The sequence below is a fragment of the Olea europaea genome, chromosome 21, assembly GCF_002742605.1.
Source record: "Olea europaea var. sylvestris chromosome 21, O_europaea_v1, whole genome shotgun sequence".
In the NCBI taxonomy this organism is placed as follows: Eukaryota; Viridiplantae; Streptophyta; class Magnoliopsida; order Lamiales; family Oleaceae; genus Olea; species Olea europaea.
This window is the reverse complement of record NC_036257.1, coordinates 10320611-10338729: the sequence shown is the minus strand read 5'-3', so window position 1 is coordinate 10338729 and position 18119 is coordinate 10320611. Positions and strand designations below refer to the sequence as shown.

The following is an 18119-nucleotide window of genomic DNA, read 5'->3' as shown; positions in this document are numbered from 1 at the left end:
CATTTGCCATGATTGAGCGTTTCACGCACCGTTGACGACGTGCAATACTATGCTGCGAGCACTTCAAAACAAAATTAAGAATGTAATATTTCGATTTCGTTTGATATCCCGTAATGAGTTTGAAAAAGAATAAAAAAACATTAGTAAAAAAAAAAACTTTTATTTCTCTCTGTGAACGGTGGCCCTTCTCATTTTTATTTTATTTTTTTCTCCTTCTCTGTGCACAGAGCCACTGTCTCCGTGCATGGGGATTTTTTTTTTTTTTTTTTTTGTGTAGTTTTAGTTATGATTTTTTTTTTCAATTTATAATTCTCTTTAATTCTTTTCTTTTCAAATTTTTTACTTAAAAGTAATATGTTGTAAAAAAAATTTATGTCGCATATTATCTATATATATATTTAAATATAAAAGTGATATTTTTCTTATATCCCTACTATATATATCTATATTGGAATGTGGAGGAATGAAAATTGCGTATTGCAGTAAATTTGAAGGTAGTGTACAGTAAAATAAAATATATATCAAGCAAACGGTGTCGTTTTTGGCCCCTAAATTGAAAAAAAAAACAAAAAAAAAATGTTACAGTAACAATGAATCAAAACATTGTTACTTTTTACAGTGCCCTCACATTCCCCTTTTTTATATAATAGGGATACATTTTTCACTAATCTACTATTTCATAATACATTTTTCAAAACTAAAACCTGGTGAGACTGAGTAAAGGTTGAGTTGAGCCGACTCAGTTTAGATGCTCAACGGAGTGCAATACTACTTCTGGCCAAAAGAATAATCAGTGTGCTTGGGTTTGATTTGGTACGAAAACTTCTCCGCTTCTTCATACTCCACTGCGTCTACGAAGATAAATTTAAGAATGTCAAGATTTTGGAAGCCAGGGACAGAAAAGCCCCGTATCGTCGACGACGAAGAAGGCGGCGTTTTATTCTACACTGCCTCCGCATCCTCCTCTTCCGGGTAAATTTTTTCTTTTTTCCTTTGTACTTTTCACGAAGCTTTCTTGTTTGTTGACTGCACGAAATTTCAGGTATGGGTTTGCGAGCTTAGAGAAGCAGAGGCAGAGACTTCCCGTGTATAAATACAGAACTGCCATTCTATATTTAGTCGAAACCCATGCCACCACCATCGTAGTTGGTGAAACGGGCAGTGGCAAGACCACACAGATTCCACAGGTCCCCTTTTGAAACTCCTGATTTTATCTATATATGCATATCTGTAATTTATCTTTTGTTCAAATTGTGCTGGGTATAAATGCAACTGTGAGGTTTGCATCGAAAGTGAATTATTTTAGTTAAAGTTGTTGTTGTATTTGATGAAATTGGGTGTGCAGTATCTCAAAGAAGCTGGATGGGCCGAAGGTGGCCGCTTGATAGCGTGCACACAACCAAGAAGATTAGCGGTTCAGGTACTCTTTGCAGAGATTGTGTTGATACCCATTGGCACTTATATTTTGTTTCAGATGGATAAAGTTTTCGTTAAGGAAATCTAAGGTTGTCTGCTTTGCAATAAAAAATTATCTCTTGTTCAGTAATTTGGCCGACTTAGAACATGTATATTAGTTTAATTGATTAAGACAAATGCCAGCGGTTTGAGTTTTTACGCTAGTGAATTTTTTATGTTTGAAATGAATTTTTTTTAAATTATTTTTTGGTATTATTATTATATTTTTTATTGTTATGCTGATGAGTTGTTAACTTGCTGTTTATGTATAATTAGAATATGTTCACTGCATGGGCTTTTGTTTTGGAATAACTGAATACTCTTAGTGCTACATAGGGAGGACTGTCGTTAGAATACTGCATTATTCTTTAATGATGGACTCAAATCATTAAGTGAACCAATACCAAATGTTTCTAATATTTGTGAATCTCGGTTTAAGGTTTAATTTCTGCTGTATTTTATCGACTCTTGAGCCTTGACTTCTCTATTTGCTTGCAGACAAGCTCCAATTCATTGTCCACTTTAGTTCTGAATGAAACATCATAGAAATTATTGTCATTGACTCACTGATTCCCTATTCATGACTGTCTTATCATGTTATGATTATCTGTCATGGAAATCTGCATTGTCATGTAACATTCACCCTGTGGTTACGCGCATTGGAATAGACTGATGACTCTACATTAGTTTAAGTAGTAGTATGTACCTAGGTCATTTAACAAATATTAGACATGATATCTCAAGCTCGAGTTTGTTCGGCATTCAGGCAGTTGCTTCGAGAGTTGCTGAAGAGATGGGTGTCAAGCTTGGCGAGGAAGTTGGTTATACAATTAGATTTGAAGATGTCACCAATAATGTGAGTATCACTTATGTTTCTAATATATGCGTGGTAAGCCATTGTAATAAATGATGGCGTTTTAAAATTTTACTTGTAAGGCATTGTATTTCATTTTCATTGATTATTTTCTAGCCATGAAGTTAGTGCTGTATGTTTTTATGGACATGCAATAATGGAGAGACTTCCATTTTTTGGCAGAACAGGACTTAACAAGGGTAAAATTTCTGACGGATGGAGTGCTGCTGAGAGAAATGATGGATGATCCACTTTTGAGCAAGTATAGGTAGGCTTATGCTTATCAAAGAGTGTGTTTCTACGAGGAACATTGTTAAGCTATCACCACATGTCCTTGAGTTCTTCTTTAAACCACTTATTTGTTAGTTCATCTTCCGTCAAATTTCGAATTGATTAGCATAAATTGTCAAATTGATGAACCTGTTTCAGGTATGCATGTGTTTATTGTTCTTATCTAGCAAAAGACAAGAAAGTCATGCTGACAATTGACAACATTACTTGTACCCAATCCTACCATATTATCAGATTTGGTTTTGTTTATAACTTTTTGTGGTTATGACTGAATATGTAATTTTTGACCTTACAGTGTCATCATGGTAGATGAAGCTCACGAGAGGTCTCTTTCAACAGACATATTATTAGGTCTCCTGAAAAAGGTACTCTAATACCTTGTAAACTTGAGCTTTGTTTTTTTATGCTTTTCGATACTATTTTGTAGCTAGAGTTAATTATTTCGGTTCAGATTCAACGTCGCCGGCCTGAGCTACGTCTCATCATCTCATCAGCGACAATTGAAGCAAAAGCAATGGCTGCTTTTTTTAGTACCAGGTTTCTTCTCAAAATTCATTAAAATTTGCTTCTTTTGGTTGCCAATTACTATTATACATACATACGTATACATACATACATCTATATATATCCCTATCTATTATATTTATCTTATTGTTCTCGTCCTTGAAGAATATCAAATGTTGGTTCTTATTTTTTATTTAATCATGATTTATCTGCCTGTTGGGTGGACTTCTTTGCTTACACTAGTCTCTAGTAGTCAATTTAAACATTATAGACTTGGCTTCCGCACCTAGGAATTGTGAAATTTTGACATAAAACAAGAGTCTTACCTAACATAGTTAAATAACGTAAACGATATAGATTTGGCTAGCCTTTGCAGACAAGGGTTGTATCATATCTTACTCAAAAAGTTGATTATCCTAGATTTTGGTTTTTTTTTTATTTGTTTTGCCTTGCCATATTGTAATTATCGCAATCTAAAATCCCAAGCAATCATTCTTGAGATGTTATTGAGAATTTTGTTTCTTTTGCTTTGTATTTATTATTTTGAGTTGAATGTACATTGCACATTATTCTGAAATACTTTATAAGTGCTATACGAGTAATATTTGATATGATAAACCTTGATTTCGATTTGCTGCTGCATAAACAGAATATGAAAAAAAAAAAATTTTAGGATAGAAACTTAAGAGAAGAAAGTTGTACTCTCAATACTCAACTTCCTAGATTTAAATTTTTTGTGATGATGAAATACAACAAATGAGCAACCTTTTTATATTACATTTGGTACATTAGAATTAATTTTTAATATATGAATTTAAACACCTAGAGCCTGTTTGGGAGTGATTTTGAGAATTGATTTTTTGACCGTTAGGAGAAAAGTGGGGTCCACCCGTGAGAGAAGAAATCAAATATGACTGCTGAATAGTGAAATAACGGCCAAAAAATCAATTTTTTTGGGGGAAAAAATCACTTCCAAACAGTCTGCTATTAAAATTTCTAGATACATGAATAGAAATAAATTCTTCCATTATAATTCTAGATTCATGAAATCAAGATTCATTGAGTCTAGATTAATATGAATGTTAATTAATTGAGAATTAATAACTCGAAGTTCTTACATGACCTAGGATTTTGTAGTATTTATTTCATGTTGAAAAACGAAATGTAAAGTATTATTAATGTGTGTGTGTGTGTGTATTGTTGAATTTGAAATAGCCATATGACAGTTTCTGCTCTTAATTTATTGACTTGTGCACTGTTGATTTGATCAAAATTAGAAGGCATCGAGGACCAGATGATATACCAAAGAAAGAGCCCGCTATTTTGTCTGTAGAGGTAATCAATTGTGATGATCTGATCATAGAAGGGAGTCCTTATATGCATCTGATATTCTGTACTTTATCTTTTGGTTTTCGCAAATAACATAGCCTTCATAACTGATTTCTTTTTATTATTGTAATTTTTATTTATTTATTTTAGGGAAGAGGATTCAATGTACAAATTTTTTATGTTGAGGCACCTGTTCCAGATTATCTTCGAGCTGTGGTTTCGACAGTACTGTCTATTCATGATAAGGTATGTGAATCTGTATCCAGATGAATTTGCGGGTGTGGGTCAATATTTAAAAATGAAGTGTGGACTGGGAGACTTTCTGAGCTTATGATTTTTTCGGCTTACCATAGAGAAATTGTTGTGTTACTTGTGTATATACTCACAAATAATAAATATTGATCTTATAAAGAATGGTAACTTCAGAGTAGAAGACTTTTCTCACACATAACTTTTATAACTTGTAATTGGTTATGTAATATTCACTTCTCTACTATCCATGTGACCATTTAACTTTTGAACATTAAAAGAGTGGAAGGATGAGCTGTCGAAGGAGGTGAGAACGTTTCATTTCCCCCTTCATGAATGGTGTTGGCCTCTACTTAACTTGAGCTCTTGATCTGTTTAATCATAATTTTCTATAGGAACCTATGGGAGATATTCTCGTATTCCTCACAGGTCAAGACGATATTGATGCTGCAGTTCAGTTGCTTACAGAAGAAGCACAGAGTAGCAGAAATCAAGGTAGTTATGGAAGCTCTTACACTTCATGAATATTGGAAGGTTTTTATTGTATGGTTAGGTGTTTGTTTTGCGAAGTTTAAATTATAATTTAAGTTGGTCAAACATACTTTTATTCACATATTTTGTAGGATCCATCACTACCACCACTTACTATTCACACATTCTTTATGACCACAATTCATAACCACTTAAATTTTAAAGTAAGCACTCCCAAGCATGCTGTAAGTCTGTGATGACTTTCTTAGTAGCACATATTTCTTTTTTTTGAGATTTAAGTTCCAAGAAATTCTATGAATTAAGGATTTTAGGCCCTCCCATTCAAACTCATGCGGAAGAAAAAGCTTTGCCAACTCAAGTGGGTGAGAGTAAAAGGCAGGGTTTACTGACCCTCATTCGACCTCTGTTTCCATTAATTGTTGAGTTCACCTTCCAAATCAAATACTCTCCCAAGCATTGAAACACATTCGAGCCTTTTTAAAATAAGGAAATTTAGAAGGTTTATTATTCAGTATGCTTTCTTTTGTTTTTCTTAGTTTCCACCGTCGAAAGGATGGTCATTGGTTTATGGCAATCAAGCAATGAATCAAATTTTCCCTATTTTGTTTGCATGTCAAATGGTTTTTTGTTTGGATCCTTTATAATATGACCCAGTAATCATTTGCATTGACAGTAAACTCCTCAGTTATGTCTCGTTTGTTGAAGAATAAGAGGGATTTTCTTGTTCCAATCTTCTTATGAAATACTCTTTTCTCCCATAAAGATAAATTTTTATTTTTTTCCATACAGATTAAGAAAATTTAGTTAATATAGTTGAAATAATAAATTTTACTATAATTTTTCCTACTGTACCCCTACATTAATGCAATTGATATTCAAGGTAATTAAATTATATTTGTGATAACAAAGCACATTAAATAGGGACATATTACTAAATTAATATATTAACTATACTCTCAAATAAGAAACAGGACTATAATTTAGGATAGACGAAAAAGGAAAAAAGGACTACATGGGACAGAGGGAGTTATAGTGCAGTGCGCTTGGTTCTTCTAATAATTACTGAATGAGAGATTGTTTTGTGCTGTCAAATTGAAAATCTCAGGGCCCTTGATGAAGTGGCATAAGTGAAGGAATTGGGTTTTAATATATTAGAGACTTACTGTTGCGTGCAGTAGACTTACTGTTGCGTGCAGTAGACTTCTTGGTTTGAGAATCTGTTTTGTTGAAATGGCATTAATGGTGTCAGTGAATTTTGTAGTATGGAAGATGTCTTCCATTAGAAGTATGGCGATTAGTTTTCATCACAACCTTGCCTTGTTATGTTTGTCAGACATTGGCAATTGTGCTTGCCGCACCTGATTAACTTCTGAAATCTCCTGTGATGACTTTCTTAGTAGCACATATTTCTTTTTTTTGAGATTTAAGTTCCAAGAAATTCTATGAATTAAGGATTTTAGGCCCTCCCATTCAAACTCATGCGGAAGAAAAAGCTTTGCCAACTCAAGTGGGTGAGAGTAAAAGGCAGGGTTTACTGACCCTCATTCGACCTCTGCTTCCATTAATTGTTGAGTTGACCTTCCAAATCAAATACTCTCCCAAGCATTGAAACACATTCGAGCCTTTTTAAAATAAGGAAATTTAGAAGGTTTATTATTCAGTATGCTTTCTTTTGTTTTTCTTAGTTTCCACCGTCGAAAGGATGGTCATTGGTTTATGGCAATCAAGCAATGAATCAAATTTTCCCTATTTTGTTTGCATGTCAAATGGTTTTTTGTTTGGATCCTTTATAATATGACCCAGTAATCATTTGCATTGACAGTAAACTCCTCAGTTATGTCTCGTTTGTTGAAGAATAAGAGGGATTTTCTTGTTCCAATCTTCTTATGAAATACTCTTTTCTCCCATAAAGATAAATTTTTATTTTTTTCCATACAGATTAAGAAAATTTAGTTAATATAGTTGAAATAATAAATTTTACTATAATTTTTCCTACTGTACCCCTACATTAATGCAATTGATATTCAAGGTAATTAAATTATATTTGTGATAACAAAGCACATAAAATAGGGACATATTACTAAATTAATATATTAACTATACTCTCAAATAAGAAATAGGACTATAATTTAGGATAGACGAAAAACGAAAAAAGGACTACATGGGACAGAGGGAGTTATAGTGCAGTGCGCTTGGTTCTTCTAATAATTACTGAATGAGAGATTGTTTTGTGCTGTCAAATTGAAAATCTCAGGGCCCTTGATGAAGTGGCATAAGTGAAGGAATTGGGTTTTAATATATTAGAGACCTACTGCTGCGTGCAGTAGACTTCTTGGTTTGAGAATCTGTTTTGTTGAAATGGCATTAATGGTGTCAGTGAATTTTGTAGTATGGAAGATGTCTTCCATTAGAAGTATGGCGATTAGTTTTCATCACAACCTTGCCTTGTTATGTTTGTCAGACATTGGCAATTGTGCTTGCCGCACCTGATTAACTTCTGAAATCTCAATGCCCAATCTTTGTTAATTCATGTTATACTAATTACTACTTTATTCACTTGCAGGATTGATTGTCTTGCCTCTATATTCTGGACTTCCACGTGCAGATCAGGTTAGCATCTTGTCACATAGTCTTGTTGATGAAGAATTATATTCCGATCTCGCTAATTTCTTCTTTTTCTCTTTCTTTGTAGGATCTTATATTTTCTCCAACTCCTCGAGGGAAGAGAAAGGTGGCGATGTCAACAAATATTGCCGAAACATCATTGACTTTGGAGGTATAAACTTAGGTCTTTAAGGATGATATTTACAAGAATTACATTTATACGTCAAATTGACAACTCAATTATCCCTGACTCTTCCCAATCTCTCCATTCCAGGGTGTTGTGTATGTTATTGATAGTGGGTTCTCAAAACAGCGTTTTTACAATCCGGTATTTTTTTTCTGTTCCCATTCTTGCTATGTATTTAGTTTCATAATTTTTCCTTTTTCTCAGGATCAATTCTTATGTTTGACTGCTAACTTCTTTTTATTTATTTATTTATTTCTGGGTAAAAGGGCAATTGTAAATAATTTTTTTAAAATTTCTGTTAACGTGATTTTGTATGTTTATTTACCAAATTTATAAGATGGAACATCACCTTTAATCAACATTTACGGCTAACTTATTATTTTGTTGTCACATGAAACAAATAAAATTGTCAGTTTCTTTTCAGCTTTCCAAACTGTTGCTTACGACAGATTTTGATGAGTATGAATCGAAAGTGTTTAGATCTCAATATACTTACTGTTTATTTCCTCTTTTTAGTTATGGCTCTTTCTGTGGAAGATCAATTGGTTATCTTCCCATTTCCTTGTTATTTAATTCTGTATCTACATTTTAAACAGATAACAGATATTGAAAATCTAATAGTGGCACCAGTATCCAAGGCTTCTGCTCGACAGAGGACTGGTAGAGCTGGAAGAATTCGCCCTGGAAAATGTTACAGGTATAGAGCTTACAGGATAGCGCATGCTCTACTGAATAAATCTTCTATCGCCATTATTCTTAGAAATGAACTGGTTTGCTCATGTATGTGCTTAATTGGTTGTTCTAAAGCTTACACTAACAGGGTCTATCGTTTAAAATTTAAACTGAGAACCTACCAACTACCACAAACCAATAAACTTGAAAAAGATGAATTAGTATGGGAAATAATTGGCCTTTTTGTCCTTCTAGAAGGAAATCGTTTCACTTATCTACAATATTAATCCATTCTCTCTTCCCTCCCTCCCGTATGCTTCTGCTTGCACTTCGTGTGTCTCCTTAGACAATTCCCTTCCAGTTAAGCTATAGTATGAACTGTTACTAATTATTCTAAATGCACATAAGAATTTTCTCATTAAAAATTTTTGACCATAGTTATCAGACTTGGACTGGTCAATGTTCTGGCTGGGGTATCGGGCCATTGGGCTACTCGTCGATCCGGTGGGTCAATGGTTCAACCGGCGGGTCATAAAATTTATAATAAAAAATATTTATCTGAGTAGAAGGAAAAATGCATTTCTTTTTTTTAAAAAAAAATAAATTAGGATGTGCTATAAATTGGAAATACTTTTTTTAACCACGTTATGTCATATTTTCATTTTTTAAATATAAGAGTGTTAAAAATACCATTTGGTGAACTCTTTGGAGTTTTCAAATTTTATTTTATCAATTTTTTACCTTTTTTAAGAGAAGAAGTGTTCTAAATAGCTTATTGTTAATTATCACTATTAATTATAAAAAACTGTTATTGTAATATATATAAGTTTTGAACACACAGTACACAAAACATTGTTGTAACAAAGTTGCGTGGGCAGTTGTCCTGTTAGACCGGCCGGTCCGGTATTAATAACTATGTTTTTGACTGCTATTAGGTCTCAAGAAGTATCTGAATGTATTAAATTTAAATAGTTTGTACACACTCCAAGGAACCATCTTAAGTTTCGCCACCCAGACCAAACCAGTGTTTGTTTCACGGTTATCCAGTCGGACTGGTCAGTCTAGTTCTGTTTTAATAACTATTTGACTGCTACTTAGTATTTGCAACAGGTATTCAGAAGTATATGAACATATTAAACCACTGAAAACTCATTCGGCTGATTTAAAGACACAAGATGACGCTTTTTTTTTTTTTTCCCCCCAAATACTCTTTGGACCAACCAGTAGAGAACTATTAGCTGCTAATCACGTGCCTCTTGTTTATCAATTTTTATCAGCTTTAAATTATATTCTCCTTATCAAAATAACATGTTGCATTTTTAGCACAGTGAATTTCTTCAGAACCACACATATTACTTAAAAAATGGAGATGATGCATAACAGTTTAGACATTTTTTTTCTTGACCATTACCAGGCTTTATACAGAAGAATATTTTATCAAGGAGATGCCTGCTGAGGGTATTCCAGAGATACAGAGGTCAAATCTCGTTTCCTGTGTGATTCAGGTAGTATGTGTGATTAGAAATGAGTTTGATTGTAGTACTATGAGTGTCATTAAAGTGATAGTTTGCCATTTTTGAGATTGGTATTTTTTCTGTACTTTGATTCTCTTTGGTTGATCAGCTTTTAATGCTTACCTGTGAATATGTTAAATTTCAGTCTTACTCGTGGAAGAAAGTAAAAAAACAAATAGTTAGTTGCTGACTTCTTAATTTCCCTTTTCTTTTTCTTGAGTTGCAAAATTGATGGTGAGGGAGAAATGGATTAGAATGTTTTTTCACGCTTAAGACTTCATAAATTTTTTCTTTTGTGACCAATAGTAGAAAGTATTTTATTTTTTTCTGTGTTATTTTTTGTTTCTTGTCATAGAACTACACATTAGTCATCTTATGGATTTTTCATCTTAACTAGTTGTGCATGTTTTCTGCTTGCTTTATATGCTTTGTTTTCTTTATTTATTGAGTTGTTGATGCTCAATGTTGTTTTTCCTGGTATTGTTTTCATCATTTGCTTCAATTTCATGAACTGTATCCAATTTGTCCCTTGTGGTGTTTATAGTCATCTTCACCTTTGGACATATAGTTTTTCCCTTGTGGTGTTTATTGTCAACGTCACCTTTGGACATTTAGTTCTTTCAGATTTGATGTTGAGTATCTTGTTTTCATCTCATAGTTAAAAGCCCTGGGTATAGACAATATTTTGGGTTTCGACTGGCCAGCATCACCCTCGCCAGAAGCATTGATCAGAGCACTTGAAGTACTATATTCTCTTGGAGTTCTTGATGATGATGCCAAACTTACATCACCTGCTGGGTTCCAGGTTGCAGAGATTCCATTAGTACGTCTCTTCTGTCTTCCCCCCCCTATCTATTAAAATTTTCTACATATCCAACAGTCTCTACCCAATGGGCAAAAAAAATCACACAAACCAGCAAGAGGGAAAACAGGATGAAAACTGCCTAAAACATAGAATTAGGGAAAACATATATAGTTGATAAAGGATAGATAGATATGCTATTTATATGAAGTTATGAACAGTGCAACAAAAAATTTCGCACCAAATATGAAATTTCAAAATAACATGGTTATGTGAACTTGGAATGTACAAATTAGAAGAACACATCATATTTCACAAGCAACATGTAAAGGTGAAGCTATCACCATGAAGAACATGAACAATGATGCATGCACTGATACATAACTAATCTGCGGAAATGAAGATAAACATTTTGTCATAAGCATTCATTTGATGATAATAATGTTAAACTAAGCGAGTCATTTTTTCAAACACGTGTTGTGCAATTGGTGTACCATCACAAGGCATGGAATAGCTTCTCTGAAAAATTATACTCCCTTCATCTCATAAAGATATGCTTGTTTCTATTTTCTTATATATTAATAAAATGTTATTAATATAGTTGGTAATATAAATTTTTCTTAATACTCCCCTACATTAAATAATGATTTAAATAGGAGCAGTTCATATTTATTGATAACAAGACACATTAAATTGGGTCACATTAGAATTATAAAAAAATTAACTATACGTTCTTCAACCAAGAAAGTGGCCTTTAATTTGGGACAAACGAAAAAGGAAAGCAAGCTTAACTTTATGGGATGCAGGAAGTGCTTATGAATACTGTCTGACCCAAAAAAATGATATGATACATTAGAAAAGTCCTTTGTGCCATCCAACATCAATAGGTTGATTATTTTGCTTTTGCATCTTCTAGAGAAACCTACAAATTTGTATTTTTTGCATTGAAATTTTTAAAATTCTGTCTAGAATTGGGATCCTGATGCACAAGATATCAAAGATGATATTAGTTTCAGTTGTATTATAGAAAACTGTGTTCTTGTAGGATCCTATGATTTCGAAGATGATATTAGCCTCAATTGAATTTGGTTGTTCTGAGGAAGTCATTACCATTGCTGCTGTACTGTCTATACAGGTAAATTGTCTAAATTTTAAAATTTTGCTTTATTCTTTATTCTTATAATAATTCATGACAAGAGAACAATGCTAGTTTTAGATGTATGGAGTCTTCGTAACATTCCATTTTCTTTTTCTTCTTAATCATTTTTCTCTTTCTATTCTCATGCAGTCTGTCTGGTTTCCTGGTAGGGGAGCACAAAAGGAGATGGATGAAGCCAAGTTGAGATTTGCTGCTGCTGAGGTTCCTAATCCTTTCTTTGTTGCTGTTTTTGGTGCCTACTTATTTTTATTCTTAATAAGATCTTGTTTGAACTAGGCTGACCACCAGAATTTAGATCTAACACCTTGGTTAGTAGTACTATAGTAGCTTGATTATCTGATTTCAATTTGGGAATACTAGAATTTCTGGTGGGGTTTTAATACAGATTAATTACTAGACAGGTTTTGAAAGAGTTCTTCAACTAGTCCAGTCAAAATTGTGAGTCTAAATTGTTCTGTTTGATTTAGAGTTGGAGAGCGGAATACTGCATCAGCTCCTTAATTAGATATGGCTAACCCAAAACACAATGAGCCTGCTGAGCGAACTATCTCCTTTACCATACAGATGTGTTTTGAGTCTCTCCTCTACCACCAGCGGCATGAGCTCTGCATATGGCTATCACTGGCAGTTAGTTCGTATAACCATGCAATCTGTATGATAAGCATACGACTTATAGACCTAGGATTAATTTGCATGACACGGGGCCTTCATCAAACTAGGGAGTTTGCCCTGAAGCTAAAAGTGATTCAGGCTGAACATCAATCATGTTCAGGAGATTTTCAGGGGCTATGAGCACAAACAAATTAGTGTTTGAAGAAGCTTTTTTGAAACTGATGTCAAAATATGTTGTTTGGCTTATGAGTCTTTTATCACAGACCATCACCTTATGATAAATAAATGAATAGCCTTGTTTTTCACTTTCTGAATTTTACCTCTCTGATTTCCGTCAATACTGGGTCGCTTTCTGACCTCAACCATAAGATTTAAGAGAATTGTGAAGAGGATGAAAAAAACAATAATAAAAAATTGGGACAGACCGTCATTTCTTGAGTTCTTTTTCTGTATTCTCTTCAGTGTTGCTCTAGATCTAATTTATCCGGATTGTCTTCTAACCTTTTACATATGAGATGGTATATGGAATTTTATTTTTATTTACATAATTGATTTTTTATTTACACTTTATTTAGTAGCCAATTGATATGCACGATAAATCCATAGATACTCATCTTTAGGCTTTCTTGGGAAGTTCTCATGTTCGCAATATTGTGTCTTCAAAATACCTGCAGGGCGACCATGTTACCTTCCTAAATGTGTATAAAGGGTTTCTTGAGTCTGGTAAATCTTCAAACTGGTGTCACAAGAACTTTGTGAACTACCACGCCATGGTGAGCATCTCCCTTCAGCAGCTATAGAGATTTTTGAGGCGTCTGCCTTATGCAACTTTAATGTTCATGGGTTTAAAACATGAAATCATGTATACCATGTTAATTTTTGTTCAATGATTTTTTTGAATGTTCATTTATTTTCTATGCAGAGAAAAGTTGCTGAAATCAGACTTCAGCTGAGAAGAATTGCGCAACGTCTGGGGATAGTCTTGAAATCTTGTGAAGGTGATATGCAGGTAAGATGATGTACACTTCAATTGATCAATGTGATTATAAAAATTAGCTTCTGTGGCGAGAACACGACCTTTATTAAACTGAAATAGCATTTGCATGTATTATATCTTGGTTCTACTCAAGCTAAAATCTTTAGATTTCAAAGTACTCCGAAGTTCAAACTTTTTTTTTAGCCCCTTTTGAGTCTCATAAACAAGTTGTGTACTTCCATCACATTTTTTGTGTATACTTTAAAGAGATAACGGCATTTAGCCTTTTTAAACAATAAAGAATTCCATTGTCTTTCTCAATCGTTAAATTTTAAACATATAGATGTCGTGTACAGGCATGTGTATGTATGGGGTTAAGGAATGCTGAAATAACATTAATCCTTTTCAACATTTAAGTTATTTTAATTAAATACTAGTACTTACGATTTTCTACCAGAAACAATCTTGTAGTGTCTAGTGTCTCCTCCTTGAAGAAGATCAAACACATGCATGCATTGCAGCAGTTTTAGAATTCAATACAACACAACTGTTTTGTGGGAAATGGAGATCTTTCTTGTGTAGGAGATATTGATGGATTGGTTTCTCATAAAATGTTACGAAGGTCTTTAGATGTTTGGTACCACACTGTTATGATACAAACACTGTCCAGATGGGTGTCATCAAAGCGACACGCCCACCACGCTCTTTAATGTGGCTAAACAGGATAAATATAAACACTTGACTCTTGGACTGGCATTCTTATTTTGGAAAAAAGGACTGTTATGACTGACATTATAAGCACAACAAAGTATTTTCTATTATTTGCATAAAAAATGTTATATTTAATGTGCTTACATGCATTTGAATGGGGAATCTTTAGATATCTTTGATAGAATATGCAAGCAGGATGAATTTTACTAGAGAATGTTCTGCATTGACATCCTATCCCTCCTTAGCTAGTGCATTATTTGTGTGACTTTTGTGCTTAGCTTTGATGCTCGGACTCTTCGAAATGGTTGGAGTACCCGTGTAGGACACGACACGACATGGGTATGAGTATGGGATATGTGTCGGATCCTCCAAATTTAAACCGGACACTTCGCCCTTTTTTACTTCTTTTTTCTTTTCCTTTTCTTTCCCGTTTCCTATAATTGAAAACTAAACCCCAAAATTTTATTTTATTAGTCTTAACATCTTATATAATACTCATTTCGTTTTTTGTGAACTATTGATTTTGGTCTATTCAAAATGACATCTTGGGTTAATAAAAAAAATTGAAACTTGAAAGACGTACCCACGTACCCGTGTCTGAAATTTGGATTCTTTTTAACCATGTCCCCGTATCCTACATTTTAGAAAATAAAAGATCCGACACTTAGATACGTACCCGTACTCGATACCCGTACCCGAGTCCAAGCATCATAGGTGTTTAGCGTTGAGGTTGATTCCTAAGAGTTACCTGGGAATTTTTGTAATTCCAGCATGACTTTGTTCCTATTGAAAGTTACTCTTTGATTTCCATTTTTCTTCTTTCCTCTGGGATATATCCTGCTGAATTCAACAAGCACCATTTTTAATCATATTTCAGGCTGTAAGAAAGGCAATTACTGCTGGGTTTTTTGCTAATGCTTGTCGATTAGAAGTAAGTATTTAATCATATGCAGACATAATGACCCTAATTGTTGTTTTGAGAAAAAGAACTGATATCTTTGACTAATAATAATTGCCCGTGTATCTAACTTGATCAACTTGTGGTTGCTTATTTTGTTAAAGCCATTTAGTCACAATGGCTTGTACAAGACTATCAGAAGCTCACAAGAAGTTTATATCCATCCTTCATCTGTGTTATTCAGGTTAGTACAGATAACTCATTATATCATTGTTCTTGTTCACGAACAACTTAGAGGAACTATGTAAAGGGGGGTTATTTGTTTTTAGTTAATGAGCAAATGGATAACAAGTTACCCAATGTGCTCAATTTTGACATTTGCTATTTGCTGGAAGATCCAAATGGAATTCTTCTACGGGTTCTGCTTAGTGCTTCAGACTTGAGAGTTCAATCCTCTTAATGTACATGTCTTCAATTCATTGTTCCTATTTTTTTGGTTTGTGACCAAAATAATTGGACCACTTTTTTCCATTCAAAACGAAGTGATAGGCTATATTGAAAAGGTAAATTTGTGATTCTAATTGGAGTGATATGTCGATAATGTTTAGGATGATATATTTATGTTGTGTGTAAATTTAAAGAAGCTTCTGGTTGGAAGAGTAATGCAATCTTACTAGAAAAAGGGTTGCCCAAGTTAAAATAGTGTAAGGTGGTTGCAAAAGATTTAATCTATCTGACCTTTTATATAATGCTATGTGGCCAATTGGTACTAAGTACTAGTCTAGGTGTCAGTCAAGTGGCATCACGTGCTGATACATCTTAAATTAAGGAATATGGGTCCCATTTAAGATGACCAATCACTTAATTGACACTTAGACTTGTGCTCAGCACTAGTTAGTTACATAGCATTACTCTTTTAGAATAGATAGTTTTGCAAAGTATTCATGCAACTGGTCTCAATTGTATTAGGAAATAATACTTGGCTTGTTGAATTACATATATCTTTTCTTCATTAAATGAGTATTGCTGTTTATTTTCATTAGATATGATGTGATATTGTATGATGTGTCATTAAATGAGACCAAAAAAGCGGTCTTATTTCATATAACTAATCAGTCTTATAATCTAATAGCATGTCACCGGCCGTAGAGACCAGTGATGATCTCTAATGGAGACAAGTTGCGCTATTCTAAATTAAAATCTGAGAGAATAGATTGATGTTGATACATAGACTGCAAACTAACAATTGGAATACATTCCCTTGAAATTTATCTCGCAGAGTTAATCCAAAGTGGGTTGTCTTCCATTCGATTGTCTCTACTGATCGTCAATACATGCGCAATGTCATCTCTATTGACCCAACCTGGCTGACAGAGGCTGCTCCACACTTTTACCAGCGCCAACTGCTCAATCCCAATCCATCTCAAGTCTGATAATCATGCGCGCAAGGTCTATTTTGCTGATCATTTGGTAACTATATTCAAGCTGCGTCTCTCTCTCCTGTTGCTCATTTTGCCATCATGATGATTTGCTCCCGGGAATGAAACGGCGCACGACTTACGGAATTGAGATCATTGATCTGTAGCCTCTTTTATTAAACCTCAGCATTGGCAACTTGTTCAAGCATATTACATGCATTCATTATAACTTAGTTGCACACAGTATTTATGTTGTATAAAAATATGTGGTGATGATATCTGACAATTTCAATCATCCATTTTTTGAATTCTGAAATTTTGCTTTATTTGGGTACGATTTGGGTTGAAGAACCAAATTAAGTCGATTGGACAATATCGAGAAATATTTACTTTTATCGATTCTAAGACTTCGGTCTCTGCATAAGAGCACTTCTACACTAACAGTGGATGGCTCGCAGAATTAATACAGTTGAGGGGTGGAAGATCTTTTTGGTAATTTTTTTTCAAAACATGGGGCCTACACTGTGAAGAATATTTCTGTACAAATGAAAATAACCTTCTGTATAATCAAGAAGGCTGTTTGTGGAACTGGTCAATCTGAATCGAATTCCAATGAATCTTCAAAATATGTATTTTATCTTCCAATAAGAACCTTTAAATTCAGCCTGAGAGGGAGTTTTCACGAAGAATTTAGACCGGCTGCTGCTCTCGAACTATTTGATTTAATAATATTTTGAAAAATTCTTAATTTACGTATAGGCGGCCAACCCACAAGTAAAAATTATGAATTTTGCTACTTTGTCCGAATTTTTTTGCCCGAATGGTTGACATTCTCTTACATGTCGTGAGTCCCACGTGAATTAAAAGAATAAAAAAAAAGAAAAAGTAGGGTCCCTCCATTGTGAGGCGGTCACCTTCTATGTCAAAAAAATTTGGGCAGTGTAGCAGGATTGAAAATTATTACCCAATTTTCAATTATTGAACATTGACTGATTATTCGGTCAATGTTTAATATTAAGCTAAATTTCTTTTAAAAATATTTCCCAACATAAACGTGGTTTTATCAGCTAAATAAAATAAAAATAAAAATAATAGTTCTTAGTTTAAATTAAGTTTTTAACTTCATCTTGACTTTTACACTTGAATTTAATACTGCAAAATAATTTATCAATTCTAAAATGTTTTAAAATCTTTTAATCATCTGAGGTTTCAAATTTTCAGTATAGAGTATTTATTTTGAAGTTCTTCAAACGTGATGCACATGCTATCTTCCATTACAAGCTGTAATGGAATACCGGTCTCAAGTGTCAAGGATTTTTTTTTTTTTTTTTAAATTACCAAATAATTTATATCCATAGTTAGAGACTTAGAGCCTTAAATTTGTGTAACAATG

At 33.6% G+C, this 18119-nt stretch overlaps 1 protein-coding gene across 1 annotated transcript; it reads left to right on the top strand.

The window, feature by feature from the left end:
* The first annotated feature begins 687 nt into the window (after window positions 1-687).
* Window positions 688-17042, top strand: LOC111370580 (probable pre-mRNA-splicing factor ATP-dependent RNA helicase DEAH9). Its single transcript, XM_022992367.1, has 23 exons — window positions 688-972; window positions 1043-1187; window positions 1346-1420; window positions 2222-2311; window positions 2497-2576; window positions 2895-2964; window positions 3051-3136; window positions 4381-4438; window positions 4583-4678; window positions 5077-5176; window positions 7737-7783; window positions 7866-7949; window positions 8052-8105; window positions 8561-8661; window positions 10051-10141; window positions 10809-10973; window positions 11998-12087; window positions 12241-12312; window positions 13398-13496; window positions 13646-13732; window positions 15288-15341; window positions 15473-15552; window positions 16588-17042. The coding sequence occupies exons 1-23, from the start codon at window positions 872-874 to the stop codon at window positions 16739-16741; spliced, it is 2079 nt and encodes a 692-aa protein (XP_022848135.1). The 5' UTR covers window positions 688-871; the 3' UTR covers window positions 16742-17042.
* The last annotated feature ends 1077 nt before the right edge of the window (window positions 17043-18119 follow it).